The 19819-nt window shown below is 40.5% G+C and overlaps 1 protein-coding gene across 1 annotated transcript in view; it reads right to left on the bottom strand.

The window, feature by feature from the left end:
• Nucleotides 1–2409: 2409 nt before the first annotated feature.
• Nucleotides 2410–19819, bottom strand: part of LOC102234716 (integrin alpha-5-like) — a 51953-nt gene continuing 34543 nt past the window's right edge. Inside the window, exons 19-30 of the mRNA XM_023325271.1 lie at nt 16363–16430; nt 11569–11719; nt 11263–11355; nt 10378–10457; nt 9881–9961; nt 9678–9783; nt 9405–9563; nt 8432–8539; nt 6088–6201; nt 5205–5306; nt 4992–5114; nt 2410–3125 (exon numbers count right to left, since the gene is read on the bottom strand). Coding sequence (XP_023181039.1) covers nt 3042–3125; nt 4992–5114; nt 5205–5306; nt 6088–6201; nt 8432–8539; nt 9405–9563; nt 9678–9783; nt 9881–9961; nt 10378–10457; nt 11263–11355; nt 11569–11719; nt 16363–16430 — 1269 coding nt within the window. The 3' untranslated portion in view covers nt 2410–3041. The remainder of the gene's footprint in view (nt 3126–4991; nt 5115–5204; nt 5307–6087; nt 6202–8431; nt 8540–9404; nt 9564–9677; nt 9784–9880; nt 9962–10377; nt 10458–11262; nt 11356–11568; nt 11720–16362; nt 16431–19819) is intronic.

The raw sequence follows: 19819 nt of genomic DNA, 5'->3' as shown, positions 1-19819 counted from the left end.
ACATATAAATTAATTGAAAGTCAATCGTTAAGAGCATTCATCTTTATATTAGCTGGATAACTGATAACTTTCATCCCTGGTGTCAAATATCCTAACTATGCTATCACTGTGTCAATGATAACCTGTGATTAGCGTTTCTACTACTTTACCTGCAAGGGGAGAACTTGCCCTAGAAAATGAACCAACCGTGTTCTGCTGATCTCAGGGAAATGGATCTAAAAGTTGCAGCAAGTAGAAAAAAAATGGACAATTTGCAAGGATGTGTTCACACCACTACCAGCAGGAAGCGGACTACAGCACAGGGCATTCTGGGTAAATACAACCAAAACAAACACGCTAGTCTAGCGCTAGCGGCAGAGATGTCTTTTTACGAAAGACAAAGGAGAAATCCTACAACCGCTAAAATCTGACACCACTGTTCCTGTTTTACATCTTGTGAAACAGGAAGTTGCGTTCATTGTCTTCTTTTAGTGTCGTTTTCTTCAGTGGTTCTTGTCTATCATTTTAAATCCAAATAATGTGTTGCTGGCCACACCCCCTAACTCAATGTTTACACTTGTATGTGAAAATGGCTGCCAGCTGATGGACAATTATACAACCATACATCTTTGAAAAGCATTTTGCAGCCTCTTGCAATTACAACAAGACTGCAGCAAGTGGTTTCTGGATGGTAAGTCAACAACAAACCACTTGTTTTTTCCAGTAGTCATTGTACAACGCATACAGCGGTAAAACCAGCTGACCAAGCATACTGGAGCTTAGCTTATGTTGCTAGGTAACGGGTAAAACTTTGCTGGGGTTGCTAGGTAACCAGCGGAACTCTGCTACTTTGCCTTTGAAATTGTGGCACTTTTGATGGGTCAGATAGACTTAAGAAACTTTAACAGCAGCTGTGCAGCAGCAGCCCAATTTAATTTTTTGTCATGGGGCCCAAGATTCCTGGCGGCGCCCGTGCTTCTACCAACATACTTCTGGCCGGTTGTCATTGTGGCCAAAAGGCATTTGGCTCATCCATGTGAACAAGCATCAAATATTAGTAAAGATTAAAAATGGGTCAACTGAAGTTGCCGATTGTTTCCTTTCTCATCAACATTTCAGTCCACAGAGATGTAAAACTAATTTTACTTTCTCGGTGCTTCTTAAAGTATTAAACCTTAGTGTATATCAACTCCTTAGTGTTGATTTATTTAACTTAGGGAAGTGCAAAGCACCGACTATAAACTACAGATAAACTGACTTAATTAGTACCATGAAGTACCTTATATGATTGCTTGGTGCTGACTCTAAAATGTAGACTTTAATTCACTGCTAAGTCAATAGTGCTTTTCCCATAGGATGATTCTTCCTGGATACATTCAATATGAGGCATTTGGGAGGCGACTGCTGACCTGACAGCTTCCAGCAGACAGTTCTCGAAATCCTATGCAAGGAGGGAAATCTACAAAAGACCATTGCTCTACAAAAACTGCATGTTTAGGCAACGCTGTATGTGCAGCCAGAAAAAATTCAGTTTCTCAGAAAATCTGAATGTTAAATGTTTAAGAAGCGCAATTAAAGCTACAGTATAAAACTTTTTTTTGCTGCCACCGTTAAAAAGATTTTCACACTTTTTTTTTTACATATTTGTTAAAACTGTTTCTCTGTATTATGAGACAGATAATCTGTGAAAAGATTAATGTTGTCCATGTCCTCCCTGAGCTACGATTGTAGTTCGAAGAAAAGTACCACTCCCAACCAAAAACAGCCAATCAGAGCCAGGAGGAGGGGTTTAGCACAATCAATCAATCAATGCTGCTAAACTTGCTAATGGCGCAAAAACAGGAAAGACAGTTTATTTCCCTTCATCATTGGCTATTCTAACTAGCATTAGCATTCACAACAGGGTATTCTAGCTGTAGTGTAACAGAGATCAAGCATGGGAAGGAGAGGGAAGATGAGCAGTGCCACAAGATATTGTGATTGACAGCACTAAGACCCGCCTCCTGGCTCTGATTGGTTGTTTCTAGTTAGCACTGAAGAAGGTGGAGGAGCTCAATTTTGTTCTGATTATCTGTCTCAGACCATACTGTCACATCATACTGACAGTTTCAACAAACATAAAAAATATATTTTTAAACATGTTACATACTGCAGCTCTAAGAAAATTATACAAATAAATACATACCTCTGCTCATTGTTTCCTGAAGACCTTCTGGTCTATAGACCAGCATCCTCATTGTTAGCAAGAGTCTGCTCCAATTCAAAATCCAGATCACTCACAGAAATCATCACATCATCTGCAAAGAAGCGGAGCAGCATCAGACTGGACACCCTGCGGTCATCCAGCCTAGAGTTCCTCCACCACCACTTTGAGCAGCTTGAAGTTCTCTTTGGGTTTTGTTTCCTCACAGCTGAAAATCATGAGACCCATTTTAGATGATTATACAAAATTCAGCTTTATTCGGAGCCACAACACCAATAAGGTCAACACAGTGAATGAATACATACATACATAAAACCTCCCAATATGGGAGAGGAATAATTCAAGTCAGACATTGCAGTTTGATCAGGTGTTCCCTGCAGACAGTACAGAGTAACATTCAACAAAAATCACTGTGCCATAAATAACAAGTGGTGATCAGATCAATAAAAAAGCAGGAATTTCAACAGATATCAAACACGAGGGCCAAGCTTGGTTAAAAAGTCAACATTTTTGGAAAGAAGCGAAGCTGGAACTTTAGTGCTGTTTGTTGGAGATGCATTTGTTTTCTTTGGTTCGCATAAGATTAGCCTTTTCCTCAAGCCTGAGCGTCCAATTAGGACCTGACTGTCCAAACTGGTGTCCAAAACAGCAATGCTTCTTTAGCTGCACTGACTCAGTCTCCTCTTCTTTGGTATTTTAGTGCAGCACCAGGTTAACATTATTCCAGTGATACAGCACCCATAAATGACCCTGCACAAATGGGGTGCCAGCTTACGATCAGTGAGTTCCTTCCCTCACTTGAGAAGCCGGTGATCTTTTCCAGTTCTTTGGAACAAGAAGGAGAAACTCCTTCCTCGATCTAAGCTTCAGAGGATGCCTGGGGTTTGAGGTGGGCCTTCTCCATGGTTGTTCCGTAGGGGTCTGACCTTTTGAAGAAGCCCATCTGGAAGGAAAGGTGAAGAGGTCACATAAGCAATTAACTAACTTCAGAATATCTCTGAATGTTTGGGTTGCTAGAGCTTTGAATCAATATTTTGTCCCAAATTAGATTTACATTAGATTACATTTATTATATGAAAATATTGTTTTGTTAAACCTACATATGTGTTGAAAATGCATCAAGTGACATTAGTGGGATGCAGTCCACTTTGGCACCATTAAGATCGGAAGCGGTTGGAGTTGAGTTTGCTATAAAGCCTTCAAGAAATTAAAGGTATTAAGCAATGAACTAAAGTCAGAAACCCCTTCTTTATATTATTGTTGTTTTTTGCAGTGTCTGAAATTTTCCCAAACCTATAGATGGTGCCGTTCTGCATTCTAAACACAGAACAAATCAGTAAATACTCAAAGTTCATTATTTATAGTTTCCTAAGAGGTAATAGAGATACAAAAAAGTACAGACTAAATCAACAGTCTCCAACCCTTGTACTTGAGATATACAGTTCTGCACACCCACTAAATATTTCCTTACATATCTTTTAGGAGTTAAATTAATATTCATAATTTTCAACTTGGTGCAGATCAGATGATACATGAGTGCCATGGACTGGCAATACACTACACCAAGATGGCACTGCCCCGCCCGCTTTTGAAACCTCTCAGTCCTGTACTCGTCTTCTTTCGATGAGCACAGTTAAATGTTTTTAGGTGAAGGGGGTCAAATATGAATCTTTTAAATTACACTTCCTGTTTTCAGGGGTTGGAACTTGGATGATGTCAGCATTTGACTGTTAAGTCTTGTTTCACATCAACTTTTGTTCCTCTGTGACTTTCTTTTCAGGAGTTATAGTTTGTCTTCCGGTCTGGTTTCTATGCTCACCACAGAGCCAAGGCTGCCCTCGTCAAAGTGTTCAATGACATCCATATAAATACAGACTGTGGAAGAACCACAGTGCTGGTGCTGTTGGACCTCAGTGCAGCATTGGACACTGTTGACCATAACATATTACTGAAATGGCCTTAAGAGTTGGGTAGGATCTGGTTCAGTACTCAATTGGTTCAAGTCTGACATAAAGAGTAGGGATTTTTGTGTCAATACATAACTTCTCATTGAAGCAAACTAAAGTCATATATGGGGTACCCCAAGGTTCAATCCTGGGACCCCTCTTATTCAATATCTAAATGCGCCAGATAGCTGAGGCCTGCTAAGCAAATGATACACAGCTCTACATTACGATGTCACCAGTTGACTCTGAACCCTTGCAAGCACTGAACAGATACTTAGAACAAATCAATGTATTGATGTACCAACCAGGAACTGTAAACTAAAGTTGGCATGTCTTCCCTGAATGTAAAGCTCTTATTGGCCTACTTCCTATTTATCTATTTAATGTTCTTTGGAGAACCAAAAGCGTACAATCAAATAACTTTTTATATCTCTATGTTCCTCATGTGTGAATGAAAAGGGGGAAGAAGGTTTCAGTTTCTTTGCCTTCTTTGCTTGGAATCATTGCAATCTGAACAGAAACTGTCAGAACTTGTTCCACTGAACGCTTCCCGCTCTATTTTAAGAAATCAACAATGGAAATCCTTTCAATAGTGCTTATATTTTAAATCTTAAATTTTCCCTGCTTTTATTTCTTTTGTTATTCTAATAACTACTACACTTTACTGTCAAATGCACTTAAATATTCTTAATGTTTAGTTTTGTTGTCCATTTGTCTTGTCCACTATGTCGTGTGCTGCTGTCTCTTGGCCAAGTCAGCCTTATGAAAGAGTTCTTGATCTCAGTGGGTTTTTATGTGGTTAAGTTGAAATGTAAGTAATAACTGGAGGATGTTGGGTTGTGTTCTCCATCAGCAGATTCTACCTTGTACAGCAGATATATGAGCACCGCCAGCAGCAGCAGCCCAGCTAAAACAGCCAGGATGATGATCCACACTGGAACTGAGAACTGATTGTCCGGCTTGCTCCACATCACAGACGCCAGCACCTGGCCAACAGCAACACCATCACACCTCACACTGACATCCACATGTACAGTAGAAAAACACTCAGAATGACACAAACTTCAGGAAGTTACCTTCTTTGACCCGGATGACTTGAATTTGGGAGGAATGGCGTACGGCATCTTGTTCACTTCATACTGGACTGAACACTCCAGGATGTGCTGCTTGTATGGGCGCTGGGGACGAGCAAACAGAAGGGATAACATGCAGCACCAAGACAGGTTTCATCATACAATCATGGCTGTTACATAAAAAAATGAATATCTAGTGTGACTTCATAAATATAACCTACTTCACAGACTGCTGATATTTTGATCTGCTTCATATTCTGTAATCACAAACCTCCACAAGGGGGCGGTATGAGCAAACGGATGGCTTCAAGCGGAGTTCTGCGCTTTCACTGAACTTTATGTAGGAATCATGAGCATCAGAGCTCCACCCTATGAGCACTGATGATCAGTTACATTTACTTGAGTAACTTTTTTTGAAAAATATACTTTCAGGAGTATTTTTACTATGTTGTAGTCTTTCTTGAGTAAAAATTCTGGATTCTCTACTCACTGAATGAAAAACAGGCATGTTTTAACCAAAAATTCACCAAACACAGACACACACCTGCAGTTTTTGTTAAAGTTTCAGAGGTTTTTATTTTAAAAAACTGATTTGGAAAAATTCCATTCTGTTATTTTTTGTAACATATATAAGTTATTGACATTTTTTTTCTCAATATACCAAAATTTCTACTTAACTTCATATTTTGATCCATCCGATGATATTATTTTTAGGTATTAAATGATTGAAAATGTGATAGACTTTTTACAAAATACTTTTTACTCTTGAGTAATTTCTTGGTGAGGTGAAAAATGTGTATAGGTAGCTCTACTATAAACGTAATCCTGTCAGTCTGTCAACCTGTCGGTCTGTCAGTCTGTCAACATGTCAGTCTGTCAGCCTCACCTCCATGAAGGTCTCAGCCCAGAGTCTGGAGCGTACAGTCAGGATGACGCTGCTGCCTTTCTCCATTCGGTTCACATCACAGTGCAGCTTCCAGCATTCCACTGAGCTGCACGTCTGCAGGAGGTCAGAGTTCAACATTACATGTTTTCTTCTTCTACTGAACCTCTAAAACAGACACAATGGATTTAAAAATCCACACCAGCATGTTTAAATATACAAAAACTCTGTCCTATATATTCTTCATTCAAGCATAATCAACCCGTCACAAGTAACTGAAACATCTTAATCAGACTAAAGTCCAGACTTGCTGACTGACGGCCAGACATGCTGGACAGTAACTGAAGCAGCAACTAAAGCAGCCCAGACCATCATTCAACCCTCACCATGTTTTAATGTTTGTTTGATGGACTTTATTCTGAAATACTGTGTTAGATTTACATCACATGTAACAAAATGCTCACTACTGTCTCGTCCACATCACAGATTTTTACCCAAAAGTGAAGTCTTTTTACAAAATTTTAAAAAAACCCTACAGAGGCAGCATTATGTATTTTTCTTCCGTTTTGTTGCAAAATCAGGTTTTGTGCTACCTTAAGTTGATGTAACTATAGCACTCATAACTTACTTTGTAATTGAACTCCTTGAAATTGGGCCTCTGTCTCTTTAAGAAATTCCTGCTCTTTCTGAATCTCCGCCTTCAGGAAGTCATTACAACATGGCTCCTCTATTAACACTTTCACAACGTTTCACCAGCATTTCACCGAGACGTAGCTCTTATAAGGAGCCCCTTATAGGAGCTGATGTGCAGTTCCACCTCATGTTTGCTAATTGCTGTTCACTAGTCTGAAGGAGCTGAGTGAAGCTTTGTCCTCAAAGGCAAGGTTAGGTCTACCCAGGCATTTTGCACAGCTGAATGGTTGCCATGGAGATTAAAAGATTTCTCAAACATGCATGAAAGAATCAAGGCAACACCCCAGATATGTTTTTGATGAGGGACTAACATTAAACATGGTGTGCAGCCCAAAACATCAGTTTTACATAACACTGCCACTTTCAGTGTATGGTTGTAATGTAACAAAACATTACAACCATACACAACCAAATAGTTGCTTCCAACTATTTGGAAGCAACTCTGCTTCCAAATAGTTTTGGAAGCAGGGTTGTAAACTCCTAGCTGAAAAGTGACTGAACATTCAGTGTTCAAATAGTGAGAGAGCGTCTTCATGTGGCCGGATTTTCTCTTTTCAACAGGCTTCTTATGAATAACAGGGATGAGCTGTCAAACATTACGGTCACTGACGCAAGTCACATAAATCACTGAGCTAATTAAGGTCGTTTCATAAACAATTACAGCTGACAGCGGGAGACGTTTGCCGGGACTCGTCATATCTGCTCCCACTTCCTCTGTCAAAAGAAATAACCTCATTAGGGTTTAAACATAGAGTGGAGGGCAGAACCTCCAGCAACATGTTGTTGGACCGACTGCTGTCAACAGAACCACCATGAAATAAACAACAGCACCATGACAACCTGGGCCTGAACACCCAGTGGAGCGACTTTATGTGAGGGCCTTTGTGATGAGGTGAGTTGACTCTAACATCAAAACTCACTTTCTCTGACTTGTTTATTTTGTTTACATTTTTTCTGTTGAATCATTAATTGTGTTAAATTTGATTGATATCTGCCTTTTTATGAAATGGTGCAGAAACATCTTAATGTACTTTGATTAATAAACAGTGATAAACTTTATTTACAAAGGGACCATGTATAGCTTGATCATAAATGACACCATTTGATGAGCTGCACCAGGTTATAGCATAAGTTGATTCACCTCAGCAGGACTCTTAACATTTTAAAACAGAAAATGTAACTCTACGTTTTGCTTTCTAATCACAATACACAAACACACACATACAGACTGAACTACTGGCACATACACACACAAAACCATACACACAAACGCCTACAGTTAATGTATCACACTTATCTAAGCAGTTAGCAATTATTTCAAGTTAGATTTGAAAATTCCACAGTGGAACATCCTGCACTGTTTGATCATTAGGATCAATTTAAATGAATGTGTGATTGAACTGAAATTCAATTTGATTATATTTTTCTAAAGCCAGTTGACACAACATTTGCTATGATTGGCGCTAAATAAATAAACTGAATTAAATTATTGTTTTATAGTTTTTTCTTTTGCTGTTCTGTGTTTCTTGTTCATGACCTGGAGTGACTTGAAAGGCACCTTCAAATAAAATGTCTGATTATTATTATTATAAATGTGATTTGCAAACCCATCCTTCATTCCTGGATTGTCTCTCTCTTTCACACAGAGTCTCACCAGGTTTCCGTGTTCAGCCAGAGGATCCCTGATCTCCTCCCTCCTCCAGACGTAATGCTCAGTGCTGGACTTTAACAATGCAGGACTTTCGGACACTGGAGCCTGAAGCTGCATACATGGGCAGACTGGTTAGCAAATGTGATGTCATGTTCTTTAGGCACAACAACTCTCGCCTCTATAGTGACGTTGCAATGTGATCCCACACACGCAAGATCCCGAAAAAAGGCACAAAAAGTTGACTTTATTGGTTCTAGCTGTCAATTTGTCAACATAACGCGCTAAATCGTAAATGTAGGCCAGGTATATACAGGAAAAAGGGACGCAGTGCTTTGCTGCTAATTGTCAACATTACCACAACTAGGTAACAGGGTCAGGAAATAGTTCTAATTAAACAAAAATAGTGAGGGAGATAAATAGGTCAGTTATGCTAGCTTAACTTTGAAAACGTTAACATGTAGGTGTGCTGTGGAATTTGGTGTGATGTGATTCCATTAAAAAAAACAGGCGATCCACACACCAACTCTCTGATAGATCATCAGTAGAGCAGGCGTATAAATTAGCTGATCAACCACCGCTGTGTTCAGACGATCACTTATTAATAATCGCAGAATAAACATCAAACCTGAAAAAATGCTGTAATGGCCTGAACGTTCTGATCTTTGTGTGGAAAATGTTTGTGTGGTTTTTGGTGTTGAAATCTGTTACACTAGTGGAGCTGTTGTCGGTCAGTTGCCATGGCGACACCTGTCACACAGATAGTGTAGCTGACACAGATAGTGAGAAAAATGAAAAATACGAGTGGTTTGGAGTTGTTCTTAAACGTTTTTTGTTTTTTTTTCATTATTTTGTGGTGCACTGCACTAAATTATTACCTACATCTCCCAGTTTCAGCAGGTCCGTCATTTTGCCCTCAAAACGCGAAACCTCCACACAGAAACATTAACATGAAACGTGCAGATGTGTGTGTCCTAACCTTGAGTTTCAGTGCGTTGAAGGTTGTTTTGGAGGAGCAGCTGAGTGGGCCCACAGTGATCACCTCCACAGGGTAGAGCAGAGCGTGGCCCTGGGCCCTCAGGGGACACCTCACCTCTAACGTCGTGCGGCTCACTACACTGGGGCCGTTGTTCACCAACTGTGAGAGGACAAGTTTCGACATCAGAATTTCTAAACATCTTCTTCCTTGAAATCACAACACAGCTGGCGCACTCAGAAGAGCTAAGAATAAGAGCCATAAATCACGTCTAACCTCATAAACCTGCTGCAGCTCGGGGCCAACGTCCTGCTCCGCCCCCAGGCTCTGACGGGCGCTCCAGCTGGGAGGAGGGAAGATGACTTTGTCTGGCCGAGAAACACTGCAAGAGCCACAGTTACGTCTCAGCTGCAGGCCCAATCACTACCATTTGAAACATAGTGAAAGGTTATGCTGGAAGGCTGGTGATGAAGCTTTACCCCTGCAGGATCACCTCAGCCTTGGCAGCAACCTGCACCTCCAGCAGAACCTCGTTACTGTCAGAGTTATTGAAGTTTTTACTGCAACACAGACAGAAAACCTCCATGATTAACATGTTTTTAATCAGCTCCAACTACTGAAAGAAAATTTTATGAATTTCAATTTGGAGGCATGACTCCCAAGGCTCCTTATACAACTGCTTTACTTCCAATATGATACCGATTTTGCAGATTTGAGTATTGGCCGATACTGATATTGACCTGATATAATATCAGCATGAATCATACATATCTTTATTACTTATTTTGAAGTGTGGAATGTTAGAAAAGGCTTGATCATGTGATATTACTCAAAGAGAACAATAGTTAACAACAACAGGTATGAGAAGAAATACAGCAAATACTGGGGCGGACTAAATAAGCCTTAGAACCCACTCTTACCTTTTGCTATAGGATGAAATAATGGAAACGAATCTCATCAGACAGTATCAACCTACCTTCGTATTTGGAGCTGAAACTGGACAACATCGTTAGCGTCTGTCAGTCTCGGCACAGTGAATCGAAGGCCGGCCCATAACTACAGATAAAAAAGACAAAGCACTCATTTCTACGGAGCTTGGACTCTTAATGATCAACAGTTTAGACACAGATAGACTGTACTCACAGCATACAACCTACATTTATGATTGCATCATTTATCAGGTTAGATAAACTTGTTGAGCTTTCATGTATGTTAGTCATTAAAGGCGCAGTATTGCACTATTCTCCAATGACATAGTGTTACTTTATAGCACAATCAAATAACTATCTTACCTTCAGTTGTTAAAAAGGGCTGCATATACCAAAAATGGCTTCAAAGAAATTTGACATTGTAATTTAACACCTTGAAATTGGGCCTCTGTCTCTTTAAGAAACTCCTGCTCTTTCTGAAACTCCACCTTCAGGAAGTCATCACAACATAGCTGCTCTATTAACCCTTTAACAGCGTTTTTACCAGCGTTGCTCTGAGAAGAAGCCAGCATAAAGACCAAAGTTCCACCAGGTGTTTGCTAATTGCTGCTGGCTAGTCTGAAGGAGCTAGTGGGGTAATTGCAGTGGGGAGAGCTGCTCCATGAAGCTCAGAAGCGTGGAACCTGCAGGCCTGAGGAGGAGCTTTGTCTCGGAGGCGGGGCTAAGTCCAGCCAGGCGTTTTGCACAGCTGAATGGTTTCCACGGAGTTTAAAGGATTTCTCAAACATGCACAGAAGAACCAAGGCAACACTCCAGGTGAGGGACTGACATTAAACATGAAAAAAAGTTGATTTTACATAGCACTGCCGTTTTAAAGTTGACTAAATGCATACAGAGAGTGAAAACAGAATAAAGCAGGAAGCTGTTCTTACGCTGCTGCCAGATTTCATGGGGTTTCCCAGATCGCACACAAGATGGCGGGTCTGGTTATCTACCTCGTAGCTGCAGGTCAGCTGAGTCAGACTCTGGAAAAGACATCACAGACCGAAACAAGTGATGTTCCTTCATATCAGAGAACTTCATAAAAAACTTTGCTGTTGCGCTTTCTTGATAATAACATTTCAGAGATGAAATACAGATTTGAAAAAAATGACAATTAAAAATTACATGTACATTTTTCCAGCAGTAAAACAGCTATGACCGTCAGGGTTATTTATTGTGCTGAGTGTTCGCCTCACCCCGTTGTTGCGTGCGATCCCGCTGTAGTCGGCCTCTGGAGGCAGCACCACGTACAGCTCCGCCTCATAAGCCCCTCCCTCTCCCTCGTTCCTGGCATTAAAGATCAAGCTCAAGGCGTTTTCGTCGCCCAGGTAGACCTCTGATTTGTCACTGGAAAAAAGAGAAGACCAACATCACCGCCATGCTTCTTCTATACAAAGCAAAACTAATTATAATATTATAAAGTAACTTTTTGGGAGTTGTGGTAAACCATCATGAGAAAGTTATATCACGTTGCATTATATTTTTTGCACAAAATCATTCTCAGCTAATGAGATTTTAGTTCTGCCTAGTTTGATCTCCTTTCAGAATGAGCTGGTTTAAGGTCTCCTGTCACTTTAAATGCAAATAAGCTGCTGCTGGCCACGCCCCCCACTCCTCAATTCCATGTTCAAACTCACAGGTGAAAATGGCTGCAAACAGAAATGCAATAATACAACCAGACATCTTTGAAAAGCAGAAGGGGAGCCTCCTGAGCTGTTGACCACTTGACCACAAGTGTCAAAGTCAACAACAAAACACTTGTCTCTTTTTTTTATCCACAATATCAGAAGACTGAAGTCAGAATTCTGAGTAAAAAAAACCCTCTTCCTTAAAAGTCTGCTTCAAAAGTAATGAAGTTTCAAATGGGAGACGTGACGCACTGATGATGAGCAGCAAACTTCCCATAACACAATTCAATAGTTATGTTTCGTAATGTTATGTCATTTTTTTAACTTTTCATGCGCAAGTCAAAAGATAAAAAAAACCACACACAATTCTGAAACAGAAATACAAGACAAAACTAATACAGAAATTCATAAACAATATTTAAATTCCTGTCAGAGGCAAGAACACTGTCCTGATGTTGGCTGGTAAAATGTTGGACCAAACGGCAGAGAAGACGGAGACAGAAGCTGAGTTTGATGATTTAATGATGAGGACAGAAACATCCAACCAAGAGACACCAGGACAAACAGAGGACTGATGGGAGAAGACATGAGGATCTGGCAAGTTGTGGGTGAGACTGAAGAGCTGAACTACTGGGGAGTTGTGAGTATGACAAAAGAACCGGGCTGATGAGTTAATTGATTACAGGTGTGGATGGTTGGAGCAGCAATCAGGCTGATGGAGGAGAGAAGGTGGTGCAGGGAGCTGGGAGGTTACACAGGGGAACACAAAGGAGCTGGGAATAATTCTAATATTAAAGAAACACTAAAACTAGAGACAACATGATAAACTATGAAGGAACCAAAACAGAGACAAGGCTGATCTAAAAATAATAAGAATGAAAGAACACAGAGCTAGAGTAAGTAGAAGGACTAAACAAAGAACTAGAATCACTGAAGAACAGACATAGACTCAGACATAAAAGAGGAACTGAACCTAGAGCTACGAAATACCTAAGAAATAAACATAACTAGAAACACTATGAAGGACTGAAATAAAGAAAACTAAAACAAGACAAATCTAACCAAAATAACGACACTGCCCTGAAAGGTATAACTAGAGTGAACTAGAAAATAGGTGATAGAACAGAAACACACAGAAAAACAAACTCACAACCCAAAACCCAGAATCCTGACAAACACAAAGTGTAGAGTGAAAAAGGTGGAGGTGTAAAAACAAGTTTTTTACACCTTCACTTTGTTATATTTAGAGCATCAAAATCAAAGCAGCACAATCTTTCCTGTACATTTTTCTAAAACATATCCTGGAATTCCAGATAAGTCTGTAGACAAACTCATAAAATAAAACATAATCAAACCTTATTTGTTTTGCAAATTGATTTTTAGACTTTTTCTTTTATTTAAAGAGTGAAAAACACCATTTTAACTCCTCACAAAATCATCCCACACCTGAATCCCTTTAACTGAAGTACAATTGTTTTTGATATTCATCCTGACAGCAAAGCACAAGAAATCACCTGGAGGCAATGACTTAGACAAGATAACACAGAGATAATACTACTAATAAACTCATCCAAAAGAATAAGATTAAAACAAACCATGGATAATCAGAATCAGAGTTTCATGACAATTAGGCCTGTAGCCAAATTAAAACCACAAATCAATTCATCACATGACAAATTAAAACATTTCCATTTAAATGATGGATTGTTTTTCTCTTTTCCCTCTTTCTATTTAAAACGGGATGATAAAAGTCTTCAGTCTGGTGTTTTGGTCTCCACTAGAACATCTTTTTGAAGGACCACTTTGTTTAAGAGACTTTATCATTCATTTTATTTGTTGTTTTGTTTATGTATTTTGGATATTTAAAATGTCTTCCAGGTCCAGTTTTAAATGTTCATTGGAATTTACAGTTCATTGATCTTTGACAATGTGTTCTTGCGTTATCATTATGCTCTTTCCCTCATATTACTTGAAAATAACTTCAAAACAACAATATTATCGTTTATCACAATATCCCCTGAGACCATGTATCGCCCAGCAACATTTGTCACGGTGACAGACTCATAAACAGTGCGCCTTTCTTTCAGCCGTTGCCGGTCGGGAACCCGAGCCGAACCCTATCCGCTGTGATTTGTCTCAGGAAATCGACCCCCCATGCAGTAACGAGCGCCAGCACATTTTAACTGTCATGATAAATTCTCTCCACAACCTCCAGGGCCGTGGCCACTCCCCGTCTGCCGCCGCGCCGTAAATCCACGTTTCTATTGAGCAGGAGAAGGAGCTACGAGGTCCGTGGAGGGTTTGGACTGGGGGTCTTCTTTCATTCCCCCTCCTGCTCCCCGGTCTGGATGCAGTGACCCTTCTCTAGGTAGAATAACCAGATGATTTTAATTAGGCCAGGAAGCAACACTGATGGAATAGCACCAACTCTCACCAGATGCCGAGAGTGAAAAGGGAACTGCAGCCCACCGCTGAGACGCAACACAGTCACTTCATTTAAGAAAAAAGAAAACCCCAGGGTGAACGGAGGACGCTCAGTCAGAGCGCAACAAACACAGTGATAAACCTCGGGGTTCATCCTGGATGTTAAACGGCCCATCATTAAGGAATGTTGGCCCAGGAAAGCAAACTGCTGATGTTTTACAGCGAGGAGGAATTCTTCTCATGCGTGTGCTGAATCACTTGGCCTTGAAGCGGATCCTCAGGCAGAACTTTGGGCCTCCGTGGGAAACTTGTAGCGTTGATTGGATTTCTGCTGTGAAGAGGAATCACATGGCCGCATAATTCAAAACACTCCTCATAACAGAGCTGGCTGCGTGGGAGGAGGAGCGAGAGCGTGTGTGTGTGTGTGTGTGTTCGCTCCACGAACGGGAGGGGAAACACACCGACTCATATCTCTCTGGTGTTCATTCACAAACAAAGAACGATTAAATATCCATCCTGCCAGACTGAGCCAAGAGTATTAAATCATTCTGGGACTTACACAACCTGCTGCAGAAAATCTCAGTTCAGATGTGAAACGTGACACTCTGGTCCTTGGCAGCATTCAAAGCAGCTGATGCTCTTCTGAAGATGATCTCTTCTATTACGGCGCTTAAAATGACATTTCAACACATCAACAACTCTGGTTCAGTCCGTCATCTGTGTGCTGAGCTCAGATGCTACTAGAATTGATGTAGCTGAATTCGGGTAATGTCTCTTTAATTTTATTTTTTTTTTAACCCCTCCAGGGGGTCTTTTTGTGGGCTCTAGTGTCCCTTATATGATAGTAGGCTGAGAGGAAACGGGGAAGAAGAGGGGGAAGACATGCGGCAAATGTCGTCGGGTCCGGGAGTCGAACCTGCGACGGCCGAGTCGAGGACTGAAGGCCTCCAAATACGGGTCACGCTAACCGCTACGCCACCACGGCACGCCCCATGTCTCTTTAATTTTTGTGTCTTGGAGCTGCCGCAGTGGTCGGCCCAGTAACACCAGTAACACCAGTAACACAGAATCAGAATATACTTTCTGAATCCCAAAGGAGAAACAGATTATTTGTTGACCAGTTACTTCATCCAAACTGTTATATATAAGCAAGTACAAATATAAAAAGATAGATACATATGAACAAAGAAATACAAATAAAATAAAAAATAAGTATGTACACAGAATTATCTGAATCTCTAAATAAATCTAGAAATTAGACTAGAGTATTTTTTTAAACTTATAGAAACTAAAAAAAGCCACAGCCAGAGGAGCGGCCACTAACCTGTTCTAGTCTGTCATCCCTGAGATGATGCAGAAAATCATCTCATGTCAGATAATATTTTGTTCAGAAAGCACTCTGTGGCGTCTGCCTGTACGTGTTGAAAGGTTTAATATTTCCACATTGGTTGTGAACTTTCTGGAGTTCCTGCCTGGACCATCTGTGCTGCTGGAGGATTCAGCGACCGGAGCAGTTAGCACCGACGATGAGCACGGCGGGTTCTTATGATTTTAGTTTATATTGGACTGTTACTGAACTTTAGATGTTTATTTATGTAAAAACAAACATTTAAATATATATATATGCCTCTGGTACATATTTGTGGGTCAAAATTCCTAATTTCACTTATGAGCTCCAGACAGTATCAGAAGTAGATATAGTGACTGATGTCATGTGAAAAAGCTGTAACATGATGGAAGAGGCTACTGAGCAACAATCTGACAACGTGTTCAGAGTCTAAGGTTTTAAATATTCTCCTTTTAGTGTAGAAAAGTCTAGTTTGAGGAGTCTGAGTGTTTGGGGTTTTTTAACTAGAGCAGATTAAAGACGCTCAAGATAGTGAAGTTTTTTAAAGATTTTTAAAAAAAGGAAAATTATGGCCTACACAATGTTCTCACCCAATAACAGCCAGTTTGAGGTCAGGGACACAAATGTTGTCCTCTCCGCAGTCCAGCTGAATCTGGGCCTGATGGGAAAACACAGAGACAAACGGCTTCAGGTAAAACAGGAAGTTCATCAGTTCTTTCACTTCATAGTTTTCTAATATTTCTGTTGACATACAATTCATATCAGATGTTTAAAACAATCAAAGAAATCACAGCAAATTATGGAGTTATGGGTGCCAAAATGGAATAATAAATGAAGTAAGTACACCTACAGAAATATATTAGATATTATACGGGAAAGCCTGTTTTTTTTGGTAATATCAACTTTAAGACGGCTGCTGCATGAAGAAGCTGCTCAGGAGTAACTTTCTCATAAATCATTAAATCTGAAATATTCTGGGATCCTTCAGATTTTCTCTGCTCTTCAGTTTTTTCCATACAAATTTTCAGCAGCAAACTTTAAGCAAGTTTCTTTTTTTTTTCTTTTCAGCAGTGAGTCTTGTGCAGTGGCTGTGCATAGAGGACATTGCAGTAGAGTGCAGTACTTCTTATTTTTAATGGAAAAAAAACACTGTACTTGTTTTTCTCTCTGGTTTTGAGTATTAAAGGTTTTGAGAACAAAAGTCATGAAATCCTGAGCTCCTGCCTCTTTTATCCTTGATGTCACAGCGTCACAATTTTCAGAATCGTCCTGGCAATAGTGGGACAAAACCCGCCTCGCCCTAAACACAGAAATGCTTCGGCTGCAGAGAAATCGTCTGACTTTAACTTCATCATTCTGCTAAATGCCTGGTTCACTACAGGCAGCCTGAGACGGTCCACTGACAGATATAAAGAATATCTGTCTTTATATCAGACATCCTGATATAAGACAGGGTTGTTTTTAGATGTATTTCCAACTGCAACTGTCACTGCGAGTCGCGACGCAGCTCAAAGCCCCGGTACCACCCGGTACCACCTGGTACCACCCGGTACCACCTGGTACCACCTGCTGACTGTTCGCTCTGCTTCTCCTTAACATTTCTACCAGGCGGGTTAAAGCCGCTGCTGGCAGGGTCTGGGCTGGAGGTTCTGGGCTGTAAATAGAACTTTTTATTGCAGAACCTCAAGTGTTAAAGAAAGATTCGGCCCAGAGCATTTAGAGTCACAAAATAAACATCAGAGAAAATATTGTAGCTGTAATTAAAACCGCAGCAAAAAGCCAAACATGCCACAATGAAATGAATCAAAATGTCTAAAGCATCGGGGGACTGACAGGGGCCACCGGGGGATTAAAGGTCGATTCCAGAGATGCGCATCGCAGCAGCTGTTCCTCCAGGGCCGGCTCAAGGTAATATGGGGCCTTAGACAGAACCCCCCTCACTCCGGAACCCGTCCTACTAAGAACCTCAGCATCACTAACATGTTTAAATATAGATAAGGTGAATCTGTGAGAGGGAGACCAGGTTTATTGGCCCAGTTTAAAATCAATCACTGATTATTGGTTATTTGCTGTGATGTATTTGTGAACAAACCCAATTCAAACACAAAGATCATACCATATTGTAGCCATGGTAACACAACAATCAATCTATCAAAAATGATTCTTTAAACTTTTACAAAGTAAACTTCCTAATTAAATCCTAAATGTACAAATTTTTTCTCAGCTGATGCATTAAATAAAATGTAATAACATTGTCATTCTCTATAAATGATGCTACAGGTTTAGATCTATGGTCTGTGTTACAATTAAACCATTTCTAGGGGCCCCTGAATGGCCCCTACCAGCAGCTAATGAGTTTTCTTTGCCTTGATATCTCAGTCTTATAATTCTAGATCTAGAGGTTTACCATCAAACTATTATATAGTTTTAACCCCTTTGAGCTTTTTGGATCTATACATCAGTCTGCAGCCTAGTTGTTCTGGAGATTAAATAGATATTATTAGGGCTTAATTAGTAAAATGGCAGCAAATTAGCTCATTTCATAACTTTATAACCTTTGACCTTCTCTCCTCTGGTCTGTTTAACAGCTACAGTCTCAGATCAGCTCAGCCCTCCAGGACTGTCAGCAGCAGAAACAGAAACTTTATACCTGTTGGGGAAAATATAGACTAGATTTGCTTTGCATGATGGCAATGATATAGTATGATCCAATTAAATTCTTGATTAATATAGGTTGTTGCTATGTTGTTGTACGGTGTTTTAAGATCTTGTTCAATTTGCCCTTTTCTAACTTTGAGCCCCTGGCCCTCCAAAGGTCTCTGCATGGCCCTGAATCCATTCATATACTCTCTACCTGAACTCAAGCAGCAAACGTTGCCACAAAGCTCAGAGTGAACGACCATTCATCGCTGCGAGATAAAAGAAACTTTTGCTTCATATGTGGAAAGAAAGCAAAGGAATAAGATGAAGGAGAGTCAGAAGATGAATTCCATCAAAACAATGACATTTCTGCGGAGAGCCTCCATCAAGAAGAGTTGGAACCTCAAAAACACAACTGGGACTCATTTCCCTTGTAGTTTTCTGCAACAGCTGAGTTTGTAGAAACCAAAAGGAAAACATGAATGGGATTTGATTTGGCAGGACTGACGTTTCCATATGAGCCCTTGATCTTTTCACGTCCTTCGGTCCTCTCTGCTCTTTGCTCTCATCCATCCGCAGCGTCGCGCTGTCAGCCACGCCACGGCCTCGTCTGCTCTACATGTGGGAAGCATTAGACTCCAAAATGAATGTCAGACAGAGCGAGGGACAAGGTCGGTGGAGGTTAGTGCCAAACTCTCAGTGAAGAATCCTCCTCCAACTTGTTGCTTTTCGATGTATTTACAGATTATATGAGTGAATCTTTTACTTCCAGTCGTCTTTACTTCAAGCCCACTTTCTTCTCTGTATTTAAGCATACTGTCATGTTCTTCGACCTCAATGAAGAAAATGAAACATGAGGAGAAAGGAAGATTTGACTTTAATCTCAACGTAAGCAGCATAAACCTAAGAAGCCCTGAAACTCCGAGCTGTAAGATGTGCTGTAAGATGAATCGGTACTCAGCATGCTGCGTTGACGTTTGTCAGGACTTATTGTGTCCTGTTCTTCCACTTAGTGCTTCTTTAAGCCTGCAGTGGTAAAAGTTGTCACTGGAGTTTCTCTCCGTTCTCCACTCATGCTGAACAGTGCCTAATGTTCCTTTTGTGCTCGGAAAGAATGTCTAATGTAGACGTGAACTGGAACACCTCGTAAAGTCAGAACTCAGAGTGGAAAAGTCTGAAGTTCTCCACCGACTCCGAACTCCACGTCCGAAACGGGGAGCGGAGGTGAAGTTTAACTTCTGATGGTTTGTGTCTCGATAAATCCGTCAGACATGTAGTCCTGAGCAACTGTTGTCTTTTAGCAAACTCTGGTGGCTCCATGCATGTGTTTAAAGGAGTTGAGGGGATTTGAAGTGGGGTTCTGTAAGGAAGGGATGAGCAGCCAACATCTTTCCTTGGAGTAGATGA

This window comes from Xiphophorus maculatus, chromosome 20 (assembly GCF_002775205.1).
Source record: "Xiphophorus maculatus strain JP 163 A chromosome 20, X_maculatus-5.0-male, whole genome shotgun sequence".
NCBI lineage: Eukaryota > Metazoa > Chordata > Actinopteri > Cyprinodontiformes > Poeciliidae > Xiphophorus > Xiphophorus maculatus.
The sequence above is the reverse complement of the archived record's forward strand: the minus strand, read 5'-3'. Positions and strand labels throughout refer to the sequence as shown.